The following is a 24,346-nucleotide window of genomic DNA, read 5'->3' on the forward strand; positions in this document are numbered from 1 at the left end:
GCAAGAAATGTGGTTTAAATTTTCTGACCACTACAGTACAAAGAGAAGTTTAAGGTATTGAGGGCCAAACCACTATAATGACCACATTTGGTGAGAAAAAATATTGAATATTCATAATAAATATTTTGAAGATTTTCTAAATGCTTTGGCTGAACATTTAATGAAATTATTAAAAAACTGTATGTCTCTGAAGATTATGAGGATGTTCACAAATGCCAAGAGTCCTTTTAAGCATCTATGGGCTGATTTTTCTCCACCAATCAAAGTTCAGGGGTTTTCTCATCCATCGAGAGATTAGATCCTACAAAGAAGGATCCACTTTCATTCTTTATATTTTTTTCAATTACAGAAACAATACAAGCATTGTTTGTCTGAAAAGTATAGCAAACATAACTGTAATCCTACATCACTATCACAATAACTGCTTCACTCTTTTTATGTGCATATTTACATCTTGGTGAATGTAGTGTTCATAAAACTCTGCTTTGTTTTCTTACTTAGAACTGCATGATAATTATTTCCCATGTTGTTGCATAACCACAATTTAATGGCCCCATAATATTTCACTAATACAGGTATTATAATCGCTCAGCTATTCCTCTCTAGTTGAACCCTTAGCTTGTTTCCAATTATTTATTACTATGAACAATGCTTTGAAGAGCATCATGTATTTTCAGAGTGTTGGTCACTGAAGTGAGATGATGAGTTAATACGCACTGGTTAAAGGGTATCTATTTTTAAATGAGTATCAACAGGTTTTGACCAATATTTCTTGAAAATCACCTTTAGTGAAAGCAGGGAAATGTCTCCAGGAATGGCTAAATGCAGAGCTTGTTTCTACCTATCCCATCTTTAGCACTTCTCTTGGGAGCAACTATTGGCAGCTACTGAAAATTCAGACACAGTGCCCTAGGTCTTGAAGCCTCCATTGACATTGTTCCCATCACTGAATCTCAAATCCCAGGGAGCTGTCTAGGTGACTGTGACTCGAATCTTGGGACCAGGGTGAGGCCAAGGAGGAGATACAGCATCCTCAGGGTCTCCCCCACCCTTTCATATCTCAAGGAACAGCTCTCCTGACTAGCAGTCTCCTCCAGATAAGGTGTAGTAAAAGTTGATCAGCTCAAGCCAAATCTCAAGCCCAGAACATGCACATTTAGACGCACATTTCAGGGAGCCTTAGATAAACAGACAGGTTACTCCCCTAATTTTTGATTCCTCCCTCTTCCTCCCAGATGGAGAAGACATTATTATTTAGGTTACAATAAAGTAACCTAAGGCTTCCCTGGTGGCTCAGACGGTAAAGCGTCTGCCTACAATGCGGGAGACTCGGGTTCAATCCCTGGGTCGGGAAGATTCTCTGGAGAAGGAAATGGCAACCCACTCCAGTACTCTTGCCTGGAAAATCCCATGGACGGAGGAGCCTGGTAGGCTACCTTCTATGGGGTTGCAAAGAGTCTGACACGACTGAGCGACTTCACTTTCACTTTAAAGTAACCTGGGTTACACTTTATTTAAGAAGATATTTAATAGCTTGGGATGAGTTTATGAACTAGAAGACCGGAGTCTTTAAAGAACTATACATGCATACTCAGTTGCTCAGTTGTGTCTGACTCTTTGTGACCCCATGGACTGTAGCCTCCCAGGCTCCTCTGTCTATGGGATTTACCAGGCAAGAATACTGGAGTGAGTTGCCATTTCCTCCTCCAGGGGATCTTCTTGACCCAGGGATGGAACTCGGGTCTCCTGCTTGGCAGGTGGACTCTTTACCACTGCACCACCGGGGAAGCCCAGGCACATGCAATACTGCAATAGTTTACTCTCTTCGTCACTTTTCTATTGTGATGCCAAGCTTTTAAAGCCCTTCCTGCCCCAGGAAAACGTGCTGAAGGTGCCCATTCATAAGGGCTTCATCCTGGTGACCACTTATCGTCTTCACTAGTCCAGGGCTGTGTGGCTTTAGCCCCTTCGTGAGAATAAGGAGGAATAAACTTTGCTCTATGAATCACGTGTTTTCTTTTGAGAAAGAAAAACTTTAGTGTTCGCGCCAACGAAGCAGCCTGGGGCAGGATCTCGAGATTTCACTTTGTTCCCAACATGGTACATGCTCTTGTGCTGCAGAAAAGGAGGTGCATCCCTCGTATCGCACAGTGGGTCCTCAATTCTGGAACTCCATCCACCCCCACGTGCGCCCCCACTCCTCCTCCAGCCACAATAATTGCTCTTTTATAAATGACATTCGCAGTAACTTCCCTGCTCCAGGCCCGAGGAATGCCAAAGCTTGCTGAGCAATACTATTCGCAACAAAACCCCGGGCTCTGTGGGTAGACTGGCCGCTGTTCCGGATCCCCCTCCAGCCTCAAGCACTTCCCCCTCTGCGATCCGGGTGACCCTTCCCAGCAGCTGCCCCCCTGGCCTGCTCCAAGCCAGGCAGCACCACCCCACCAGGAGGTAAGACGACTTCCCGGGACACCCCACGTCCTCCTCTCGCCCCCGTCCGGTAGCTTGGAAATTTGCACTGGACCGTTACGTCACACAGGGAGGCGGGTCCCCACTATCCTGCACACCAATGGCACGGCCGGAGCCCGTCTCTTCTTTTTCAGTGATTGGTGTCTCGGGCCCCTCTGCTCCACCCCAGCCCGCCATGGCGTCAGGCCCCGCAGCACCGGGGAGGTGGTTCCCACTTTAAAGAAGTGAAGTTTTTCGCCCCCTCCCCCGCCCCGCCCGCCTCCTGCAGCCTCCCGCGCCGCGCGGAGCCGGCGAATGGAGCTACGCCGTGGCGGCGTAGGGAGCCAGGCTGGGGCGCGCAGGATGGATGGGGACAGCCGAGATGGCGGCGGCGGCTGCAAGGACGCCGGGTCGGAGGACTATGAGAACCTGCCGACCAGCGCCTCCTTATCCACCCACATGACAGCCGGAGCGATGGCCGGGATCCTGGAGCACTCGGTCATGTACCCGGTAGACTCAGTGAAGGTGAGGCTCCAGGAGACTTTAGAGAAGGAGCGAGCGCACGCGTGTGCTTATGCATCCCGCGCGGGAGCCGCCTGGAAGCAGCCCTCCGCAACCGCGCTCCCCTTAAGCGCCGCGGCGCCCCCGGATCTCCTAGGTCCCACCGGGAGCTGGCGCGCGCAGCCTGGGCGCCTGGGAGTGCGCCGCGTAGCTCCTTCCGCTGTGCGCTTGGGCCCCCGGGGGCAAACCACCCCCCCCTCGCGCGCCCACGAGGGTGCCCCAGCCGGCGCCCCGCTTCGCCGCTCCCGCCGAGTTCCAGGCCCAGGCTGCTGGCGGCGCTGCCGCCGGCGAGGAGAGGGGAGAGCACCGCTGGCCTCGGCGGTGGCGGCGGGGCTCCAGACGGAGCCGGCCGGTATGGCTTTGAGCAGTCTTACCACGTCTGGCCACGCGATCGGAGGGTTTGCGGTCCCGGCTCGTCGCGGCTCCCACTGGCGTGCTCGGTGTCCGAGCCGCGACGAGTGGCGTCAGCTGGCCGCCGCCGGGTGATCGGGGCTCCCACACACGTGCGCCGTCCCCGAGGGGCTCGTCGCCTGGAGCGCTAACCACACTCGCGCCGAGAAACGTGGCCCCGACCCGGCTGGCCCGGCCGCCCGCCCTTTGGCAGCCGAGCAGCTGAGAGGCAGTGAGACAGTGACATTTGCCTTCTCCTTCTGTTGCAGGGAGGCGGGCAGGCAGGCAGAGCGTGTGCTATGTAGCCTTTCTTATGGGTTGTGTAATAGCCGTTCAGTTTGCCCCGCGCTTCCCGGGCAGTTTTAAATGCATTGCTGTCAGGAGGTAGCTTTAACCAGGCGGATTTTTGTCCTAGCTGCACTAAGTCAGCTTGTTCAGGATACGGAATGACCGGGGATAGAGTGCTACGGGGAAGTAATACTATTACTGATACATTGCAGTTCTGTAGGCAGAACTCATCTAATTCGTACAGCAGTCGTGGAAATTAACTTGAAGAAACTGAGGCACAGAGAGATGAACTGGATTAGCCTGCCAGGGCTCATGCACCACCGGTACCCGCCGACTCCAGCCCCCGTGTGCTTCGGAGATTTGGGGACTTCTCTAGGTGGCAGTTACCTTGGAATGCAGACCCAACAGAGTTCCCCAACTAGCGTCTGTATCTTGTTTCTGATGCTGGCCGCACATGCGTGGTGGGAAGGCCAGAATGTGTAATACAGAGGGTTTTCCTGCTCTGAGCAGTTCTTAGAGCTGGCAGTCAGTGGCTGGACAGATATCGGTCCGGAGAGAAGGCCATGGGCATTCACATTAAGGTGAGCCCCAAGTCTTATGTTGTGCTGCTGGGTCTGAGTCATCATCACCCCTCTGCTCTCCGGCATGCCAGAGGGAGATTAAAAGAACGGTCCTTGCCTGCCAGGGTTATGGAGGCCACAGGGAGATTTTTTTCTCTTAGGTTTTCAAAGTCACTCCAAGAAAGACCCTGGATGGACACCAGGTGGCATTTGTTTAGGAAATAATCCTTCACATGTAATAAAAAGTCCCCATATTTGAAGCTGTTGTCTCAAGTGCCTTGGACAGAGTGTGGGAAGGTTAGGAGCCGGGAGATGTCATTTGAGCAGGCATGAGCCGTCAAAGAACTAGACCACTTCTGAGGCTCTTGACCTCTGCTGTGAGTTTGGTTCAAGGCATCATTGGAGCTCGTTTTTAGGGTTAGTTATGCAGCATGACACTCTTGTGTGTGTGCTAAGTCGCTCAGTCGTGTCTGACTGTTTTGTGACCGTATGGACTGTAACCCATCAGGCTCCATTGTCTATGGGTTCTCCAGGCAAGAGCACTAGAGCGGGCTTCTATTCCCTTCTCCAGAGCATCTTCCTGACCCAGGGATCTAGATCTCTTGGATCTCTTGCATGGCAGGTGGATTCTTTCCTGCTGAGCCACTGGGGAAGCCCCTAAGAGGGCTTAATTGCATGTGTTTGAATTGTGTGATCTATGTTTAGTCTCTTCCCTGCCCCTCCTTCTGCTCTCTAGGTGTTGGTATGTTTTGATCCACTTGTTACTATGTACTTGGTATTGCTTTCTGTAGCAGTTTTCACTTGTGGACAGGTTAATGTCATGTGTGTGGTCGAAGGAGTTGGTTTAGCTGTCCTGGGCAAGTCATTCTGTGGAACTTGACTGTAAAATGAAGGCTTGGGGGACCTTCCCTGGTGGTCCAATGGTTAACTGTGCTTCAGACACAGGGGGCACGAGTTCAATCCCTGGTTGGCGACCTAAGAGCCCACATGCTGTGTGGTGCAGCCAAAAAATAAAATAAAATTTTAAAAATAATAAATAAAATACAGGTTTGGGTTAGCTAATCAGGAACAATTACTAGATTCTGGGATTATAATCCTGGCTCTGAATAAAGACCCTTGGGGGTTCTGGTTTTGAGCATACCGGTTTGGCTTTAAAGCACCTCTTGGTGGTTTTTTTGTTTTTTGTGTTTTTTTGCTACAGTTTCCTTGGATTACTCTTTTCATTTTGCAGTGGGGCTAAAAGGCACAGAGAGAGTTAAGTGGCATGAGCCCCGCTGTGTGACCCTAGCAAGGCTGAAACAGAGGTGTGCTAAAACCAACATAAGTGTTGGTGTCCAACATGAGATGTCAGGGACCATCCATGCTTCAGACAGGGAAACGCTCCACCTGGGGAGACCGTCACTGTGTTCTTCTTAAATAACAGGGATGGGATGGTGGAGACTGTGCGTAACTGAGTCAGGAGCCCTGGGTTGGGGTTCAAGCCCAGCCCCTAACTTGCTTCATTCTTTAGGCACTGTTCTGTCACTAGTGAAATGGGGGTTATGGACCAGTTAATATTTCCTGTTTTTCACCTGTCCCCCTTTCTATGAACACAGAATACTCACTGTCTTCTTTTTATATTACTTGCAATTTGAAATAATTAATTACACTTGCAGCCCAATCAATGTATATTGTATCTTGAAAGGAAAAAAAAAATCTTTTTTTCTTGTATTTTATAAGGCACACATTTTTAACCTTGATCTTGTAAAGTTCAGTGAGAGTGTTGGATGGGCCTGTGTTTTCCAGTTTTTCTCTCCTGTATGGTGTGTGGACCATGGTGCTCAGAACTGGTCACTTTCAGTTCTGAGCCCAGCAAGCTGCTCTGTTGTGCCTTACGTGTGGAAAGTCAGCCTAGCGAATGCTTCACATTGTAATATTGCATATACTTTTCTGTGAAATCCCCTCCACTCAATGTCACCTTAATGACTTGCATTTTTCAAAATGGGTGGTGACCATTAGTGGGAGAAACATTCTTAAAAAGCCAGGTTGGTGAGAGTACAAAATATTAATGCAAGCATGTGTGGCATGCAGTAAGAAGTACTGTTGCTCTGTGACAGTCTGGGTTGTGTATATGTGTGTCCTCTGAGTGGCTGTGCAAAGTGTACCTCTGGCTAGGCCAAAAAGTCTGAGAAAACACTGAACGTCATCATCACTAACACCTCTCGAGTTCCAGCAGTCAACAGCCTGTGATTCTTAAGTGGGGATTTAGAAGACTTTTGGCAACTTTCCCCCTCCTTTCTGTGTCTTTCTCTCTCCCTTGGCCCCACATTAGTGGCATATGACTGCTTACTCATCTGTGAAGGGACAGGCTGCCAGGACCTCGCAGTGGTCCCAAGGGAGGGAGTTGAGGGGACCCTGTAGCGCTGTCACCCAGAGGTCGCCATGACTTGCTCCATTCCAGCTGGGGCTTTGCAGTAGCTCTGCCATACGCCTCTCTCTCCCTGGTGCTCCAGAGGGCCCAATGGTGTGGTCGCCTAGACCAGCACTTGGGATAGACGTGAGAACCCCTGGTCCGGAGCGCTCAGGACTGTGGGGAGAATGCCAGGTGGGTGGAGGAGGAAATTCCAACCAGATTAGGCACACCGCTCTCCGCTCTCCGACCATGCCCCGCGTCTCGCGGTGGCGAAAGCAGGGGCAGAAGGAAACAGGAAAGATTTGAAGCGAGAGATCTTCCGCTGACCCTTCTCTTGCTTTGCTTGTCAGGGAAACGCAGTCCCTTTAAGCTCTGCTGGGGGAAGCCCTCCTGCCCCGCTAGGGTGCAGCCGGATGGCAGGGCACTGACAGCCGGCCGAGCTGGTTGAGTCTAAGCCTTCTCTCTAGGAGCTGGTGGGTGCCGAGCCAGTTGGAAGCCTCGCTTGGCCTCGGGGGTTTCCGTCCCTGGCAGTGCTGAGCTCTGAGGAGCAGCAGCAGCGAGGCGGGCAGGTGCCAGGCAGCTCAGCGTTCCTCCACCTCTGGCTTTGCTCATCTTGGTCTCCGCAGTGCCAAGCAGTCTGCTAGGGTCCTCATCATGGGACGGGGTGATGAAGGCAGCTGCCAGCGTCCCTCCCACCCACTCCTGTGCTTTCAAAACCACATACAGCTCAGGAGATGCCACTCTGCTTCCAAAGAGTGTGAAATCCGAAGTTGCTCTCGTTTCTTGCGACAAAAGTACAGTGATTTTTCAGTCTCCTTCCGATCCTGCCCTTCCCTTCTTCTCCATCCTCCTTCATTGGGAAGGAGCACTTTTCTGTAAGGTGGCTCTGGGAGTGGCGTGGAGTCCAGCGAGGAATTCTTCTTGAACTTCTGTACTGTTGTTCGTTTCATGAATGCCTAGGCCACGTGCTGATGCCCAGGCCTGGGGTCTGCTGGAGGAGTGGGGGCAGGGATCTGGTTCCAGAGACAGCGCTTGGCCCCCACGTGGCCACTTTCCTGCCTGCTGCTGGCCCCCTCTGTCCAGAAATGGGCAAGGCCAGGGCAGAGGGCTTGGAGGGGATAGCCCTTGAGATTACAGCGGGCAGCCAAGGCGGCCTCAGATCTTCAACAGGGGGAAGCACTGGGGCTAACTTGGAGGGGGGGTTCAATTACAGTTTTCAAATCACGCCTTGGGGCACACAAGGGGTAGGGGCCGTGCCCTTGAGGTAGGGGGCTTGTCAGGTGAGGCAGAGGGCATCGCTCTGTGGAGTGGGCATCCTGTGCCTTTCCTGGTTGCCCCTGGGCACGTTTAGCCACCTGTGGCCCTTTCATTGATTAGGGCCTTTGTCCCCTCGATCTTTAGGGTGGTGACCAGTCTCCAAACTCGAGTCCTGCTTTCCTTTGTTTACAGGCTTGGGGTCTGGACCCCTCTGGCATTCCCTGACGCCCTGGATGAACTGGCTTGCTTGTGTTCAAGGAAGCCTTTGGCAGTCTCTCTTGAACCCCTGAGCTTTCTGGCTTTTTTCCTGTCTCCCCTGGTCCCCAAGCTTTCCTGCCCAGAGAAGGAAAGCTTTTTGTTTTTAAATCTTCCTTGTGAGTTCTGCTTCGCCCAAAGCCTGCCCTCCTCTCCCAGCCAACACCTTGGAATGTTCACTGCTGCCATTTTTCATAGGAAGCTTCCTCCAATCACTTTAACTGCAAACGTGCCCTCAGACTCCTTCTGAGCCTGAATTCTCAGAGGCAGAGAACTGGTTTGGGGCAGTTCAGATCCCAGGCTTTTGACTTACTGGTTGGGTGGGACACTTAGCTTTTTGGAATTCTGGTAGTTTCCTTATCTATGAAATGCAGAAGCTAATTTTCTTCCTGCTTTCTCTTTCCTGAACCAACTTTCCCTGGCTTCCTTCTTTATTTTTCCTCTGGACCCTGTGGAAGTTCCTTGTAATTGACTGCTTCACATCTTCACTGAATGTTCCTTCCTCCTCCCTGTGCCGATAGACATCCGGCGCTTCTCCTGAGGCCTCTCCCTGATGCCTCTCAGGTGGAGATGATTCCCATTAGTTTAACCAGGCACCTTGGGGCTGCGACCCTCGCACTGTTACTTGCTCACCGTATCAAGCTCTCCCTTCCCTTTGAGGCTCCTGCCATCCACTTCCACCGGCGTCTGTCCCTCTTCTCCATGTGTTACCACTCACCTTCTTCTCCACTGGGATGGCGGGATGGGTATCGGGAGGGACTCTTAAGCCAGACTGTGGTCCTGCTTCCCACTTGGGTGTGACCTGGGGCAAATGTCTTCACCTCTCTGCCCGGTTTCTCCATTTATAAAAGAAGGAAAAAATGGTACTGATGTCCTGGGTATCTGTGAGGGTTAAGTCCTTACAGCGCTTATCATTACCTCCTGTTAGGACTGTCCTCTGGGTGGGACCTTTCAGCTTCAGTACCATCATCAACAACAACACGATCCAGCCACTTTCGCTCATCCTCTGGATGTTGACATCTGGCTCACAGACTGTTCGTCCATCCTGAATTCTATTATCATCCTGAGAGTGTTCCATTTTGATCACCACCTGACTAACATCCAAGTGCCTCCATTCTTTTTTTTTTTTTTTGCTTACTGCACATTATGTGGAACTTCCCCAACCAGGGATCGAACCTGTGTCCCCTGCAACGGAAGCACAGACCACCAGGGAAGTCCCAAATCCCTCTATTCTTTACGCCACTCAGGTCCATGGCTGTTGCTTCTAAGGGCCTTGTCCTGGCCCTGAGCCTTTCTGCCCCTGAAACGTGCATTCAGACGTCTCAGAGTCTGGCCACAGCTTTCTCATGGTCACGCTGTGTGAAGACTCTCACCTCTTCTCTGTCTCATCTCATTGCATCCCTGGCTTCCTCATCCAGCCTGGCCCCCACAGCCCATCACTGCAGCCACTCCCCAGCCCATAGTTTCTTTGCCTTGGGATCTTCCAACACCTGCCTGCCCACATCTGATCCCCAACAACCCAATGCCCGCAGGGAAGCCCAGCCTTTCGGGAGAAACCCTCACGTTGTGTCCACTGTTGCCCTGTGTGCCAAGGTTTGGGGCCCCAGCCTGGCCTTCCCTGTGCTCTGGTCAGTCGGCTTCCATCCTGCTGAGCAGCTGCTTCAGACTACCTTGCTTCTCAGACTCCCACCCTTCCACTTTTTTCAGCCTGTGGGGCATCTTGCTCTCTGTTCCTAGAGGAACCCGGACTCCATCCAATTCTTCTTCCTGAAACTGTCCTTCCTACTAGCCTGCCAATCCCTGCCCCGTCTCCTATTGTAAAGTAAGAGGGTCCTTCCTTCTTCTAAGGAGAATCAGTGGGTGTAGCAACCACTGATGTACACCTGGGTTTAAATCCTGACTCTTCACCTGGGCCATCTTACTTGACCTCTCTAAGCTCGGTTTCCTTGTCTATAGACTGGGAATATGAATCCCTAGACTCAGATCCTTTTTTATTGAAAGAATCAAGTGGGCATGACGTATGTAAAGCTTTTGCTGCAGTGTCTGGTGCCTGAGTTCTCAAGGTCACGGTCATAGTTATTTTGGTCATCTGTCTCTTGAGTAACCCAGTTCCAGTATCTTGGCCTCTACCCCATCCCCATCTCCAGCCATTGGTTCCTTCTTAAGAGCATTTCTGAATCCATGCTTGTCTCATCTTAAATAACAAACCAACCCCAGGCAGCTCACCTTGACCCCATGTGCCCCAAGAGTTCTTCCTCCTTAAAATAACAAATGTTGGGAAAGGATGGTTGACACTCAGTTTCTGCCTCCTCCCCTTGGCACCTCCCCCCTCCCCCCAGACCTCTGGCATTTTGCCTCTATTTAGTCACTGTCTCCTGCAGTTTGTTTAGATTCATGTCTACTGGGTTGGTGCTCTCTAACCATCTCATCCTCTGCTGCCCCCTTCTCCTTTTGCCTTCAATCTTTCTCAACATCAGGGTCTTTTCCAGTGAGTCGGCTCTTTGTGTTAGGTGGCCAAAGTATTGGAGCTTCAGCTTCAGCATCAGTACTTTCCGGTGACTATTCAGGGTTGATTTCCTTTGTACCCACCGCTCTGCTGAAACCCCACTAGGCTACCAGCGATTTCCTGGCTAATAAATTCAGCTACCCTTTTCCCAGTCTCTCTTGATGACAGGCAGCCTCCTGGTCTTCCTCACAGTTCTGTCCTCCACCTTCTTTTTGTCTCTCGGGACACATCTCTTTTCCTCCCTGGGTGCTGATAACTCACGGGTTGCACATCTGTGTCTCTGGTCGGGTCTGTCTGGGAGCTGGGTATCTTGTTGCCTTGGAGACATGTCCAGTTGGCTGCCTTAGCGTCCATCATGGACATCCTACCCTCTCCTCTGGTCTTCCCTTTGGCCTGGGCCCCCTTCCTCAGAAGGTTGGGGATGGTCTTCAGCATTTCCCCCATCTCTGCCCCCCTTCCCCTCTCCCCATATGCTTCCAAGACCTGTCCACTCCTGCATCTGTGATCCTCCTTAGATCTGTTTTCTTCTCCCTTCTGCTGGTTCAGGGGACTCTGCTGCTGTCTCCTGTACTTTGCGGGCTTCCCTGATCACAAGAGTCACAACTGGATAAACCCGCCCCTTCTCTCCCCTCCTTTTTTGCTCGCACTTCCCCACTGCCCAGACCTGCTTTTCTCCACAGCATGTGTTACCCTGTAACCCACAATACCATTAACTTAATACGTATAAGTTTACATAATTTAGTATTTTTTTCATAGTTGTAATATGATCTCCATTTTTCACAGTCCGTCTTCCGTCATTCGAATGTCAGCTCCCAAAGGGCAGGAATTTTTGACTCCTTTGTTCTCTTGGGTGTTCCCTTTGCCTGAAACAGTTCCGGGCACATAGTTGGTGCTCAGTTAAGTATTTGTTGAATGAATGCCCACAAATCCTTCTTAGCTGATCTGGCTCATCCCCAGTTTTCTCTCCTTGAACAGGGAAGAGTAATAATACTCGTCCTACCTACCTTTCAGATCTACTTAATTGAGTCTTGGAAGAAAAGGCAACCAGGTTTGTAGTGATCACAGTTTATAAAGCTTAAAGCTCTCTGCAGGTGCCAGGCCATGGTATTTATTATCAAATGAGGATCATGTTAAAGGGGCGAAGCTAGCTGATTGGAACTGAAAATCCAGCCTGTTCTCCGTGGTGCAGCAGAGCCTGAGAGGGGCCTGAGGGGGTCGAGCTGCAGCCCCATTGTCTCAGTTCACTTCCAGTAGTGTCTCTCTCCACCTGATACCACATGGCTGTCCCCATTGCCTTCAGAATAAACCTGGACTACCTTGAGTGGCATGCTGAGACTCAGACCCTCTCCCCCTCGGACCTACTCTCCAGAGACACGTAAAGGTTTTCTGTGACTCTTTGTTGAATGAGTCAGTTGTTTTAAAGAGATGTGAGGTGGGGGTGGGGGAAGTGCTTTAAAACCTGCTGTTAAACAAGTGCTAGTTTTTATTTTGTTTTGCTTAGCGTTGTTTGGGATCCCTACTGTCCTTGGCCACACAGAGACTCTCTCAGCCCCTTTGTCTGTCCGTTTTCTGTGGTGGAACCCACAAGCCCCTGATGAGGCTGTTTATTCATCTGGCCACCCACTTCATTCGTGCACACTGACTGTGGGCCCTCCTTAACCAGGCAACCAAAATAAGTCCTGGCTCCTATTTCCAGAGCCTGTTCCCTGTAATTAGACCCTGAGCTTAGGTGATGAGACCGGCTCACTTTGGGGAGAAGAATGACCCAACTTGGTATTGACTTCCATATGGGTGCAAGGGCCAGGGTGTGTGAACTCAGAAGGGCTCAGCCTGCCATCTTGAAATTCTGGGGCCGGCGGGGCAGTGTCACTGGGGGCTCTTTGCTGGGCACTCTCGAGTTGGCTCCTTCCCCTCTGGGAAACAGTGGCCTTCAGTTGTACTGTGCCCCACCCCCCACCACACACACACATCCTCTTCCTCACCCCTGCGGTTGTTAGTCATTCTGGAAGCTGAAATTGGCTCCCAGAAGGTAACTTTGAGAACCAACCCCCCTGCCCCGCCCCCTACCCGCCCAGTAATCCCAGCCTGCCGGGAAGGGCCGTTGTCTGGTCACTAAGAAGTGTTTTGGTTTCACATTCGTGCTTTCTCTCTGAAGAGAAAACAAAACATGTTGAAATAGAGCGAAATCCCAGCAGCAGCTTGGTTGAAGCAAAAGTTGCATAACAGGTTTAGGAAATGTCTGGCCACCGTGGGTCAGGTGGAGGGACTGCCACTTTGTGTCCCCGAGAGGACGTCCCCCGGGGCCACAAGCCTCCGGATCCATCACACACAAAATCCTGTGAGTGACTCAGAAAGGCGCTGTCCCCTGAGTTCTGGTGGCAGAGGCCCCTGATGTATCTCTCAGTGTGGCCTCAGCCTTTGTTCCCTGGAGATGCTGCTGTGGGTAGGCATTGGGGAGGGGGGCATGTGTGTCAGACTTGTGCTGGTGTTGGGACCCCTGGAAAGGGCACTAGGCTGGGGGTGGAGGGGTCAGGCCCCATGAATTGAAGTCCCCATCCTGCCACTCATCTGCTTGGAAACCTGGATGAGTTATTTCTCTGGCTTGGTGTCTCTGTGTCTCATAGACTATTATTAGTCGCCTGGACTGACATCATCTGTTTACCTACTGGACAGGGCTGTTGCGTAGCCCAGGTGGGATCACATTTGCAGGTGGCTTGTCTCAGTCGTGTCCACCTCTTTGTGACCCCATGGACTCTAGCCCACTAGCCTCCTCTGTCCATAGATTTCTCCCGGCAAGAATTTTGGAGTGAATAGCCGTTTCCTTCTCCAGGGGATCTTCCTGACCCAGGGATCAAACCTGCATCTCCTGCATTGCAGGCAGATTATTTATCCTCTGAGACACCAGGAAAGCCCAAACCTCGACAGGCCCCACTAATGACAGATTGTATCAGAGGTAATATGCTGGATGATTAAGGGCCTTTCAGGTTAACAGCATGGGCCCTGAGTCCAGACTGCCTGACTGGTGCCTGGACAAATTGCTGAAACCTTTCTGTGCCTTATTTTTCTCATCTGTGAAATGGGAATGAAACACTACACACCTCATAGTGTGTTGCTATGAGAATGAATTATGCTACAACTAGAATGTTAATAAGCTCCTACTTTCTATTAGCTCCTATTATCATTTCTGAAAGTGTTACTACTTTTTTTAGACTGATTTTTTTAAATTCATTTTTTATTTGCATTGGATCTTAATTGATGCCCACAGGATCTTCGTTGCATCAGGCAGGCTCTTTCGTTGCCGTGCATGGGCTCTCTAGTTGTGGCAGATGGTCTCAGTAGTTGTGCGGCACACAGGCTTAGTTGCTCCACATGTGGAATCCTTATTCCCTGACCAGGGATCATGCCCACATCCCCTGCATTGCAAGGTGAATTCTTAACCACTGGACCACCCCAGAAAGTGTTATTGCTTGAATGCTTGGTTATACTTGTATGTTGCTGTTGTAACTCTATATTGCATTATTTTTGTGTTGTTTTAACCTATATTCTGTCACTTGATCCTCTTAGCTCTCCTCTGAAGATAGGAAAAGGTACCCACAGTCTCTCATTTCATAAATGAGAAAACTAAGCTTCAGAACAATAACATGGCCTGGAACTTGCGCCTCTTTCGGCTATACCAGCACTGAAGGTACTGGTACAGACCTTTATACCATGGACAAAGTATAAAGCTCTCTGCAGGTGCCAGGCCATGGTATTTATTACCAAACTGGGATCCTGTTAAAGGCAAGTTGAGGAAAGGAATCAGGTAGGAGCAAGCATGTGAAGTGCTGGAATGTAGACTCATGTTAATGATGGCAGAGCCCTTGAGCTGGGTTCTGAGAGGAGACTTTGGGGTCCCAGCTGCATTTTTGGGAGGGAGAAACTGGAGCTGAGGAAGCTCTGGCAAACAGTCATAGTCTAGCCTGGAACTCGGAGCTCTAACTTGTAGGTTGGAGTTCCTTGGTCTCCTGTTCCGATATGTAGGGCAAGGGGATGATCACAAATGGTTATTGCCATAGGATATTTTTGGTTCTCTCTGGCTTCTTTCTCTGGAGCAAACTGCAGCTGCTATGGCACATTCTCATTTTAGCAGTGAGTCAAAGTTGGACTCGGTATAGTAACTTGATTTTGGATTAGCTTAAGGATTCCTTTCCAAAAGACAGCCTAAAAATGACCTGTGGAAAGAGTACTACATCATAGTTCCTTGGTCTGCTAGGGCTGCAGTTTTCTCATCTCAAATAAGGAAGAGTAACAATGCCTGCTGCACCTCCCTTTCAGTTCTACTTAATACATGTGGTAAGAAAATACAGCCTGTTTTGCAGTCAACAGACCTTTATACCATTTACAAAGTATAAAGCTCTCTGCAGGTGCCAGGCCGTGGTATTTATTATCAAACTGGGATCCTGTTAAAGGGGTAGGTTTAGCTAGTTGGAATGGAAAATACAGGCTCTGGTTCCGGCCACTGCAGGATTCGCTGCAGCTGCGTGGCCTTGGGCACTTAGCCTCTCTCCTTACCTTCTGTGTCTCCCATCTGTTGAATAAAGACCAGGGTGGCCGTCTGCCACCACCTCTTTCGCTGGGTAATCAGGAAGAGCCAATTATACTCTGGGGCATGCTCAGAAATACATTTAAAATTGATGATGTCTGACCAGCGATGAGAGGCCTGCATACAACTTCTGTGATTAAGACCAGTGATTAAGGATTCCTCCAGGGAGTGGCGGCCCCTCCCTTTCATCTCTGTGGGGTTATCACCTTCGAGGCTCCATTTCATTTTGCAGGTGAGTCTGTCCCCTTGAGTGGCAGGTGGGTGAGGTTGGGGACTGAGAAAGGTGGCCCATCATCCTGAAGCATGACTCTGTATCTGCTGATGCCCTTACCTCCCTTGGTCCCTTGCTGCTCTGTGTGCTATGGCTACTCATGGCCACCGATTATTGAACGTAAGAAGGGAAGGAGGTAGGGCACAGATGCCTTTGTCCTGGGGTCCCTGGTCTTCCTTTCCTCACACTGCCCACAGGGAGGGGGTTTTGCTGGCACGTTGCCTTGCCCTGGGCCTGGCAGATGGTGTGGAAGGTGGATGTGAGGGTGGGTGCTGGCAGCTGCAGGAAGCTTGCCAGCCAGCTTGCTAGGAATGGAAACATGCAGGGCCCTGCCTCTGACTTGCAGTGGGGTGCTCTGCTCCCCTGGAATAGAGGCTGTATCCCATGGGTGTCCCAGGGCTGTCTCCAGCCTGAATTAGAGGAACGAGTGATTGCCTGATGATCAGATCTCAGAAGCCACACTGAAGAAATAGGGGGAAGCCTTTCTAAGGGAAAGAAGATGCTGGTGTGTGTGTACATGAGTGAGAAAGTCTAAGGACGAACCCAGGGCATGTCATGGACTGTAGAACCAGCTCTCTTCCCTTAGTCACTGTTTCCACGGCTTGTTTGCTAAGTGTTGGCTTGCATAAGCCTGATTCATGGAATTTCTCTACCGAGAAAGAGTTAAAAGGCATGTGTAAAAGTGCAGCATCATCCCCTAGTCTTCATTTTAATGACAATATTAACTCAAAACTGGGAGCATGTGGGTGTGACTACATGTGCCAAGCACTGGAAGCCTGGAGGCTTCTCGCCTGTGAGGTCCGTCCCCACAGAAGTCCCCTGTCTGCCAGGAGGACAGAAGTATCATTGAATTTTTCCTGGAGGGGGGTGATGAGTCTCTTCTCACAGAAACCAAACCTTGTCAAGAGCGATCAGGAAAAGGGCCCTGGAAGAAATAATATATCAACATCTGTATCTAGACCGAAGGAGATATAGATGGTAGGACAGAACTGTACAGTTCCCTCTCCCCTGGAATGTCACAGCCTGTCCCCAGGGTGCCTGGCCATCTCCAGAACACCTGTGCCCTCCCCTGTCACTCTGATTTTGGGTTTCTGCTCTGAGCCTTCTGCCCACAGAATCAGCCAAGGAAGTTTTTGTGTTGGAGGTGGGGAGGGGGTCACACCAGGGCCTGCCCCCCATTCTGAAATTCCTTCTTCTTCCTTCCCCCCGCATTCTGAATTTTAATTCACTGTTTGACCACCAAGTGACTGCTTGGCAGCATCCAGGGAGGCCCAGCCTCCCCCTGGTGGGAACTTTGCCTGCAGAGCTGAGGACCAGAGGAGTCAATAACACAGAGGAAGGGAGGAAAGCTGTCATGTCACAGGCATGTCTGCTCATAATCGGCTCCTAACTGATGGGTGACATGAGTGGCAAATGCCAGCTGGAGCAGCAGCCAGGCAAGTAGCTAAAAATTAAATACAGGCACATGATTTGGGGAGGTTCAGGGTTTGCCTGAGTAACCTTTTCAGGCCCAGATCACAGTTTAGAGGGTGATGAGAGAAACGTGGCAGTGACGGAAGTTAATCTCGAGCCCCATACGGGGGCCTGTGATGGACACTCAGATTCCTGCCTCATTCCTTGTTACTTCCTTTTGATGACATTAAAATGTTTCTATTCCTTCATCTTTGGCTTTGCTGAGTCTTCACTGCCGCATGGGCTTTCCTCTGGTCACGCAAGTGGGGGCTGCTCTCTAATCGCAGTACTTGCAACGGCTTCTCTGTTTGCGGAGCACAGGCTTTAGGCTCACAGGCTTCAGTAGGTGTGGCTCCTGGGCTCTAGAGCACAGGCTCAGTAGTTACAGCACGCCGGCTTTGTTGTTTCACTGCGTGTGGAATCCTCTAGGACCAGGGATCGAACCTGCATCTCCTGCATTGGCAGGCAAATTCTTTACTGCTGATCCACCAGGGTCGCCCCCTCCTTGTCAGTTTTTAAAGGCAGCTGAATAGTTGGACTTTTTTTTTTCCTGCCCTCTCTTTTCTTTGAGTCCTTCTGTCTCTGGTGGATCCTTCTCTAAATGCAGAGAGTTCAGTTCCTGGGGCTTGTCCATCCACCTCCAGTGATTCTGATAAAGACTGGAAGCTGCTGGCTCTTGAGGATTTTCCTTCTGGTGCCCGTATCAGTCCAGGTTAAGAGAGAAACGCTCCTGGATTTCCCAGCTTCTAAAAACTGAGTCCTGTTTCTCCACAAGACCAGTCCTGTGACACGGGCAAGAACTGACCGACCCCAACGCCAGCCTTCTCTTTCTGTGTCTGTGGATTTCCCTGGCATCTGAGGTCTTTGTTACTAAACCTGCTGGGTGTTTTGAAGGAGGACGTGCGTGGGCCTTTTTCAGTCTTGCTTAACAATGCCGAGCTGTTCCCCAGGAGAAACAGTTGGGGTAGAAGCAAAAGTTGGATCTGGTGGACATTAAACCATAGAAGATGCCCTGCTGGAATAGGGGCTGTCAGTGAAAGGGTTAATAACCTAAAATGAGCGAGAAAGACTAGAGAACTCTCTTTTAGTGTAAGTGTGTTGAAAAACTGTTTTCCCTAGAATCTTGGCTTCTCAGTCACTGAATTAATGAGTGTATTTATGCCAGGAAGTGTGAAGCGTTAAATAAATTTATTTCAAAAATGACTGAAGATTTATAATTAGTCCTCAGAGCAGCAAGAATATCAGCTTCACTCAGTCAGACAGAGCAAGACAAATATCATATGATGTCACTTGTGGAATCTAAAAAAAATGTTACAGATGAACTTATTTACAAAACAGAAACAGACTCAATGACAAAGAAAGCAAATTTACAGTTACCAAAGGGGAAGGGGGATGGGGAAGGGATAAATTAGGAGTTTGGGATTAACAGATACGCACTACTATATATAAAACAGATAAACAACAGGAACCTACTGCATTGCACAGGAAACTATATTCAATACCTTATAATAACCCATAATGGAAAAGAATCTGAAAAAGTATTTTATATATATATATGAATCACTTTGCTATACACCTGAAATTAAATAGCATTGTAAATCAGCTATAATTCAGTTTTAAAAAATACCTAAAGCAAGATGAAAAAGACATTGATTAAAAAAGAATGTCAGCTTTAGCAATTTTTCTTTGTAAAAAAAAAAACAGAGTAATAATAAGGAACACATTGACAAGTTAGAGGGACTCCTAGTTCCTTCTTTGCCTCCGAGAAAGTCTTTTGAGGTTCAGAAGGAGGTAGAGAAGGAGTTGACACTGCAGTTTGTCACCGTGGGATCTGTTATCCTTGGAGGTAGTGCTGTTCCCTCCACTGGCATCCGTGATTGGCCCAGCCGGTGACACTTCCCCTGACCTGGTGTAAAAATTCTCACTTTAACCTCCTCTTGAATGTCTCTTCCAGAGTCTTTTGAGTTTTCTGATAATCTAATCATAAGAAAATTTCTGAAATTCCCTTTCAGAACCTAAAAAAATGAAAGTTAACTACAGAGCTGGGCTTTTACTAGAAGTGGCTTTTAAATTGAAAACAGATTTCTGATCCTCTCTGAGCAGCCAGAGTTGAAGGGACAGGAAGAACCTTTGCCAACCGAGAGCTTGAGTATGGAGGGCAGGGCATGAAAGGAGGAAAAACATAGCAAAATGGATCCTTTCTCTGGAGACACACACAGAACATTAAATTTGCATTTTAGGGTGAGTTTTAATTAGCTTGTGATAACCAGAAGCCCACCAGCCCACCAGACTCTTAGAAGGCATTTCAGTTGTCTGAGTCTCAGTTTGTTCATCTGTAAAATGGCAAAATGGAACTAAAACTATATGGTTTCTTAGGAGGCTGCTAGTTCCAAAAGTTCTACTCTTTGTTTGCATGGGCTGTGTAACTTTGGGCACTATCTTTTGATTTGGAATGTAAAGTATAGACTTACAAGCCCTTCGGCTTGAAGGAGGAAGCTAGGAGGACGACCCCCCCACACCCCGACCCACACACCCTGGAATTCTACCAGGGAGCTAGCAGGAAAAGAACTAGATGCCCAAATACTTTTGGGGGACCTTGTTTCCTAGGGTATCTGCCAAGAAATGGTAGTCTATTTAATTTACTTGAAACCTTTAACTGCAACACTAGAAGACTGTGAACTGTTCATTCAGACAATTCTAGAAATGCTGAATGGCCACAGTCCCACCGTGGAATCGGGGTGGGGGGAGCCATGTAGCCGATGCTTCTGGAAGGCTCTGTTTATAGCTCTCTGACTCCTTCCTGCCTGGGCCGTTTTATGAGCTCACTACCAGGAAGCTGAGTCATCGAGGGGTCAGCCGGCACAGCCACGGTCACCCAGCTTTGCCAGCAGCAAGGATGGGTGAGCCCAGACAGCCGGGGCATTTTGGGTGAACTTTGGTGGGAATGACAGGATGAAGGGGCCACTCCTTACCTTGGAAGGCTTGCTGCCGCCACTCCCATCACGGTGACGGGAACACCATCACTCCCCGTGGCTTGTGTTCAGATCAGAACCAAAGAGACTGAAACATTGCATAGACGGTCAGCTGACTGTCCTCTTTTCAGGGCTCAGCACAGGCTGCGTTGTGCTCCTGGCATCCAGCTGGCTGCAGTGACATCACCTTCCTCGGGGCCTCTGTTCACATCCCACCTGCAGGTACCTGCAAGATGGCCCCCTTCTTCCGTGCTTCTTTCTGCGTGACTCCCCCAGGCTTCCGGCCACTCCTTCAAAGTTGCTTCCGGGACCCTCGAACCTAAACTCGATCCCTGCCTTTGCTGTCACAGCATCTTTACCTTGTCCTTTACTTCGGGATGGTTTGCTGTTGTCGTTCAGTTGCTCAGTTGTGTCCGACTCTTTGCAACCCCAGGGACTGCAGCACTCTAGGCGGCCCTGTCCTTCCCTATCTCCTGGAGTTTGCTCAAACTCATGTCCATTGAGTCGATTTCAACCATTTCATCCTCTGTCACCCCCTTAGTTTGTAACTTTTTATTTGTATGATTTTTGGTTTGCTCTTTCCCGCCCCTCCTAGACTATAACCTCCTTGAAGGCAGGGACTCTCTGCCTACCCCAAGCATCCCCAGCTCCCCTAGCAGCACACTGTTTGTTGTTGGGAGAATCTGTTAGTAGAATGACCCTGTTTTACCAACACGAGACTCCTGTAGTCTGGCCGCTCTCCTTCATCCCCAGCACCCATTCATCTCTCCTCCCTTCTGGAGACCCTTCTTGTCATTCGACTTTGGTTTAAATCATACACCTGAGCTCTGTTTCCAGGATGAGGGTTTTCATTGGTATGAAATCTCATCCAGGATCAAACGTTCTTGCCATTCTCTTCAGCATCCAGGGAAACAAAAATAGCTCCCCTTGAACTTAGAAAATAATTTGTCTGTGCAGAAAGTAGTACATGCAAGTGGATTTTGGAGACTGAAAGGTGAGTGTTCAGGATGTTACCTTTGGCATCTTTCCTCTGAGACCTTTAGCACGTCAAGCCTGGTGGTTCTGGTCTTTTGTCCTCTTTCTCTGTTTTTGTCTGGTAGGAAGGGTCTGTGAAGAAACGGGAGAACATCCCCTCCAGCTGTGACCTGGCCCCGCCTGCATGTAAATCTTTCAGCCTTACGGGGCTGATTTGACAGCAGTGTTTGTGGGAAATCTGGCTTCAGTAATGTCTGGAAAATTTCCCTGCGGCCCGTCCTTCGCCCTCTGGTGTTCCCCTCAACTCTGGAGCTTGGCTCTCACTGGGCTCATATCCTAGGCTCTTATCCTGCGTGTTAGGCCCCAGAAAACATGAAATGCCTCGCTCCGTGGGACATAGATGCTCAGCAAGCAGATGGCCGTTTGGGGAGGAGAGTGCATCTGGGCCTTAAAATGCCTGCTTTGTGAATGAAATACAGTGCACCTCAGAGCCCTCCTCCATTGATGATGTATTGTTATTGTTTATTTATTTTTGGCTGTGCTAGGCCTTTGTTGATGTGCAGGCTTCTCTCTAGTTGAGGTGAGCGGGGGCTACTCTCATTTCGGTGACTTCTCTTGTTACGGAGCACAGGCTCAGTAGTCGTAGTCCACAGGCTTAGTTGCCCCATGGCATGTGGGATCCTCTGGGACCAGGGATTGAACCCGTGTCTCCTGCATTGGCAGACAGATTCTTTACCACTGAGCCCCCAGGGAAGCCCCTCAGTTCTTGAGTGTCTGTTGCAGTAAAGCACAGTGCTGGGGCACAGAGATCACAGCATCTGAGGCTGCCTCTTCTTTGTGTTTCTCTCAGACTTTAATAGGAGGCAGGCATGCAGATGCATCACCTGACATAATTAGTAGTAGAGGAATGAGCAAGAGAAGGCTGGCGACAGGGTAGCTTTGAAAAGATTGTTTTTCCTGTGGATAATAGGCTAATCGTGAGGCTTCCTTTGGAAGGTGTGGTCTCTGTGGAAGGGTGTGGAAGCCGGTCTTGCAAAAGCTGGCAGGACCACTCTTGACTGGGGAACTGTGCATGGGGCTTGTGAGGTACCCGGCTCTCTGAGTCTGTCCAGGGTGGATCCGGGAGAGCTGTCACCCACAGCCCTGAGTTGGCCACCTCTGCTCCCTGGCTCTGAAGGCAGGGCAGGAACCACCTGTGTGGTCACCCAATCTCTCAGATACAAACGTGTGGCTGGTTTTTGGCAGCTACTGCCACACCTGAACAGGTGGGATACTGCTTCCTGGCGTGATGGCCTTGGGCTGGGACAGGCCTATGTGTACTGACCTCCAGCCTGTGGAAAAGGGTGAGCATCCCAGCTCTGCATCTTAAGCCTTTCTGTTGTGTGTGTGTTTAGTTTCTCAGTTGTGTCTGACTCTTTGCAACCCCATGGAGTGGAGCCCACCAGGCTCCTCTGTCCATGGGATTCTCCAGGCAAGAATATAGGAGTGGATTACCATGCCCTCCTCCAGGGGATCTTCCCAACCCAGAGATGGAACCCATGTCTCTTGCATCTTCTCCATTGGCAGGCAGATTTTTTACCACAGTGCCACCTGGGAAGCCCCAAAGCCTTTCTGTCTTCCGTCAAAGCTTCTGCCTTCGTTCCATCTTGGGTGGAATTTCCAGGTACTTCCTCTAGGCTGGGAATGTTACTGTGTCCATGGGGATTATATGGTGCATTTGAGACTCCTGACTGCCTTCACCAAACAGATAAACAAACCCCAAACTGCTCTCCCAGGTGTTCAAGGAAACCTCAGGGAACTATTGGATTGTGGCCAGACTTCAGACTGTGATTTCAGAAATGCATGTGGAGTGAGCTATTGATTAGATTGTTAGTGTTTAAAAATTGTGGTTATTAGAAAAATCATTTTAAATTAAAAAATGTCTTAAAATTTAAAAAGTTGTGGTTAAAATACATATAAAACTTGCCATCTTAGCCTTTTTTCAGTGTGCATTTCACTACTGTGGTATATCGACATTATTTTTTTTTTTTTTTTTTGGTATGTCGACATTATAGTACCACCATCATCCCCCTCCACCTCCAGAACTTTTCTCATCTTTGCAAACTGAAACTGTCCCCATTAAACAGCATCGCCTCATTGTCCCCAGCCCCCTGGCAACCACCATTCTACTGTCTGTCACTTTGCATTTGACTATTCCAGATACCGCATCTAAGTGCAGTCATACAGTGTTTGTCTTTTTGTGACCAGTTTATTTCACTTAGCATCATGTCTTTGACATTCGTCTGTGTTGTAGCACAGGTCAGAATTTCTTTCCTTCTTGCGGCTGAATAGTATACCATTGCATGGATAATATCACCTTTTGTTTATTCATTCATCCATGGATGGGCACTTGGGTTGCTTCCAGTTTTTGGCTATTTTGAAGAATACTGCTGTGAACGTGGGGTGTGTGTGTGTATATCTATATATGTCTCTGGGACTCGGCTTTCAGTTCTTCTGGATCTATACCCAGAGGTGGGATGGCTGGATCATATGATAGTTCTGTTTTTAATTATTTAAGGAACTTCCATACTGTTTTCCATAGGGGCTGCACCTTTTTACACTCCCATTGGCAATGCACATGGGTTCTAATCTCTGCTGGAATTCTTTTTTTTTTTTTAATACAGTGTTTAAAATTTTTATTTGTCTATTTTTTATTTTTGGCTGTTCTGGGTCTTCAGTGCTTTGTATGAGCTTTCTCTAGTAGTGGCGAGGGGAGCTCCTCTTTGTTTTGGTGCACAGGCTTCTCATTGCAGTGGCTTCTCTTACTGCAGAGCATAGGGTGTTTGGGCTCAATAGTTGCGGTGCATGCGCTTAGTTGCTTTGAGGCATGTGGAATCTTCCCGGACCAAGGATGGAACCCGTGTCTCCTCCATTGGCAGGTGGATTCTTATCCACTGTGTCACCAGGGAAGTCCAATACAAGTGTTTTTAAGCTGCGGTTCTATAGTATGTATAGTATATAACATAACGTACATTTACTGGTGGCTCAGTGATAAAGAATCTGCCTGCCAATGCAGGAGATGCAAAAGATGTGGGTTCAGTCCCTGGGTCAGAAAGATCCCCTGGAGAAGAAAATGGTAACCCACTCCAGTATTCTTGCCTGGAAAACCCCATGGACAGAGGAGCTTGGTGGGCCACGGTCCATGGGGTTGCAAAGACTTGGAAACGAGTTAGCAACTGAGCACACAAGCACTTATTAAACACACACGCATCAAATTAAACACTTCTCCTCCCAAGCATTTGTTTTCCAAAGGACTCTTGAGTGGCTTTATAGATTTAGAATGTTAGAAGTCAAAAAGAGACTTAGAAATTCTAACACTTAGAGACTCTGACTTAAGATCTCTAAGACTTAGAGACCATCTAGGATCAGACTAAGACTTAGTCTTAGAGATCATCTAG

At 49.3% G+C, this 24,346-nt stretch overlaps 1 protein-coding gene and 1 long non-coding RNA gene across 5 annotated transcripts in view; one reads left to right on the forward strand and one right to left on the reverse strand.

Moving 5' to 3' along the window:
* Positions 1-4,444, reverse strand: part of LOC102178073 — a 52,246-nt gene extending 47,802 nt beyond the window's left edge. For both annotated transcript variants that reach the window (XR_001918466.1, XR_001918467.1), the window contains exon 1: positions 3,384-4,444. This is a non-coding gene — a long non-coding RNA (uncharacterized LOC102178073). The remainder of the gene's footprint in view (positions 1-3,383) is intronic.
* The window catches only part of SLC25A37 (solute carrier family 25 member 37), a 46,155-nt gene continuing 24,439 nt past the window's right edge, over positions 2,631-24,346 (forward strand). Inside the window, exon 1 of one of the 3 annotated variants that reach the window (XM_018052336.1) lies at positions 2,631-2,973. In XM_018052336.1, coding sequence (XP_017907825.1) covers positions 2,764-2,973 — 210 coding nt within the window. In that variant the 5' untranslated portion in view covers positions 2,631-2,763. Of the gene's footprint in view, positions 2,974-12,976; positions 12,996-21,961; positions 22,253-24,346 lie in introns of those variants that run through there. The other 2 variants (XM_018052338.1, XM_018052337.1) reach the window with 2 other exon arrangements.

The sequence above is a fragment of the Capra hircus genome, chromosome 8 (assembly GCF_001704415.2).
Source record: "Capra hircus breed San Clemente chromosome 8, ASM170441v1, whole genome shotgun sequence".
Taxonomy (NCBI): domain Eukaryota; kingdom Metazoa; phylum Chordata; class Mammalia; order Artiodactyla; family Bovidae; genus Capra; species Capra hircus.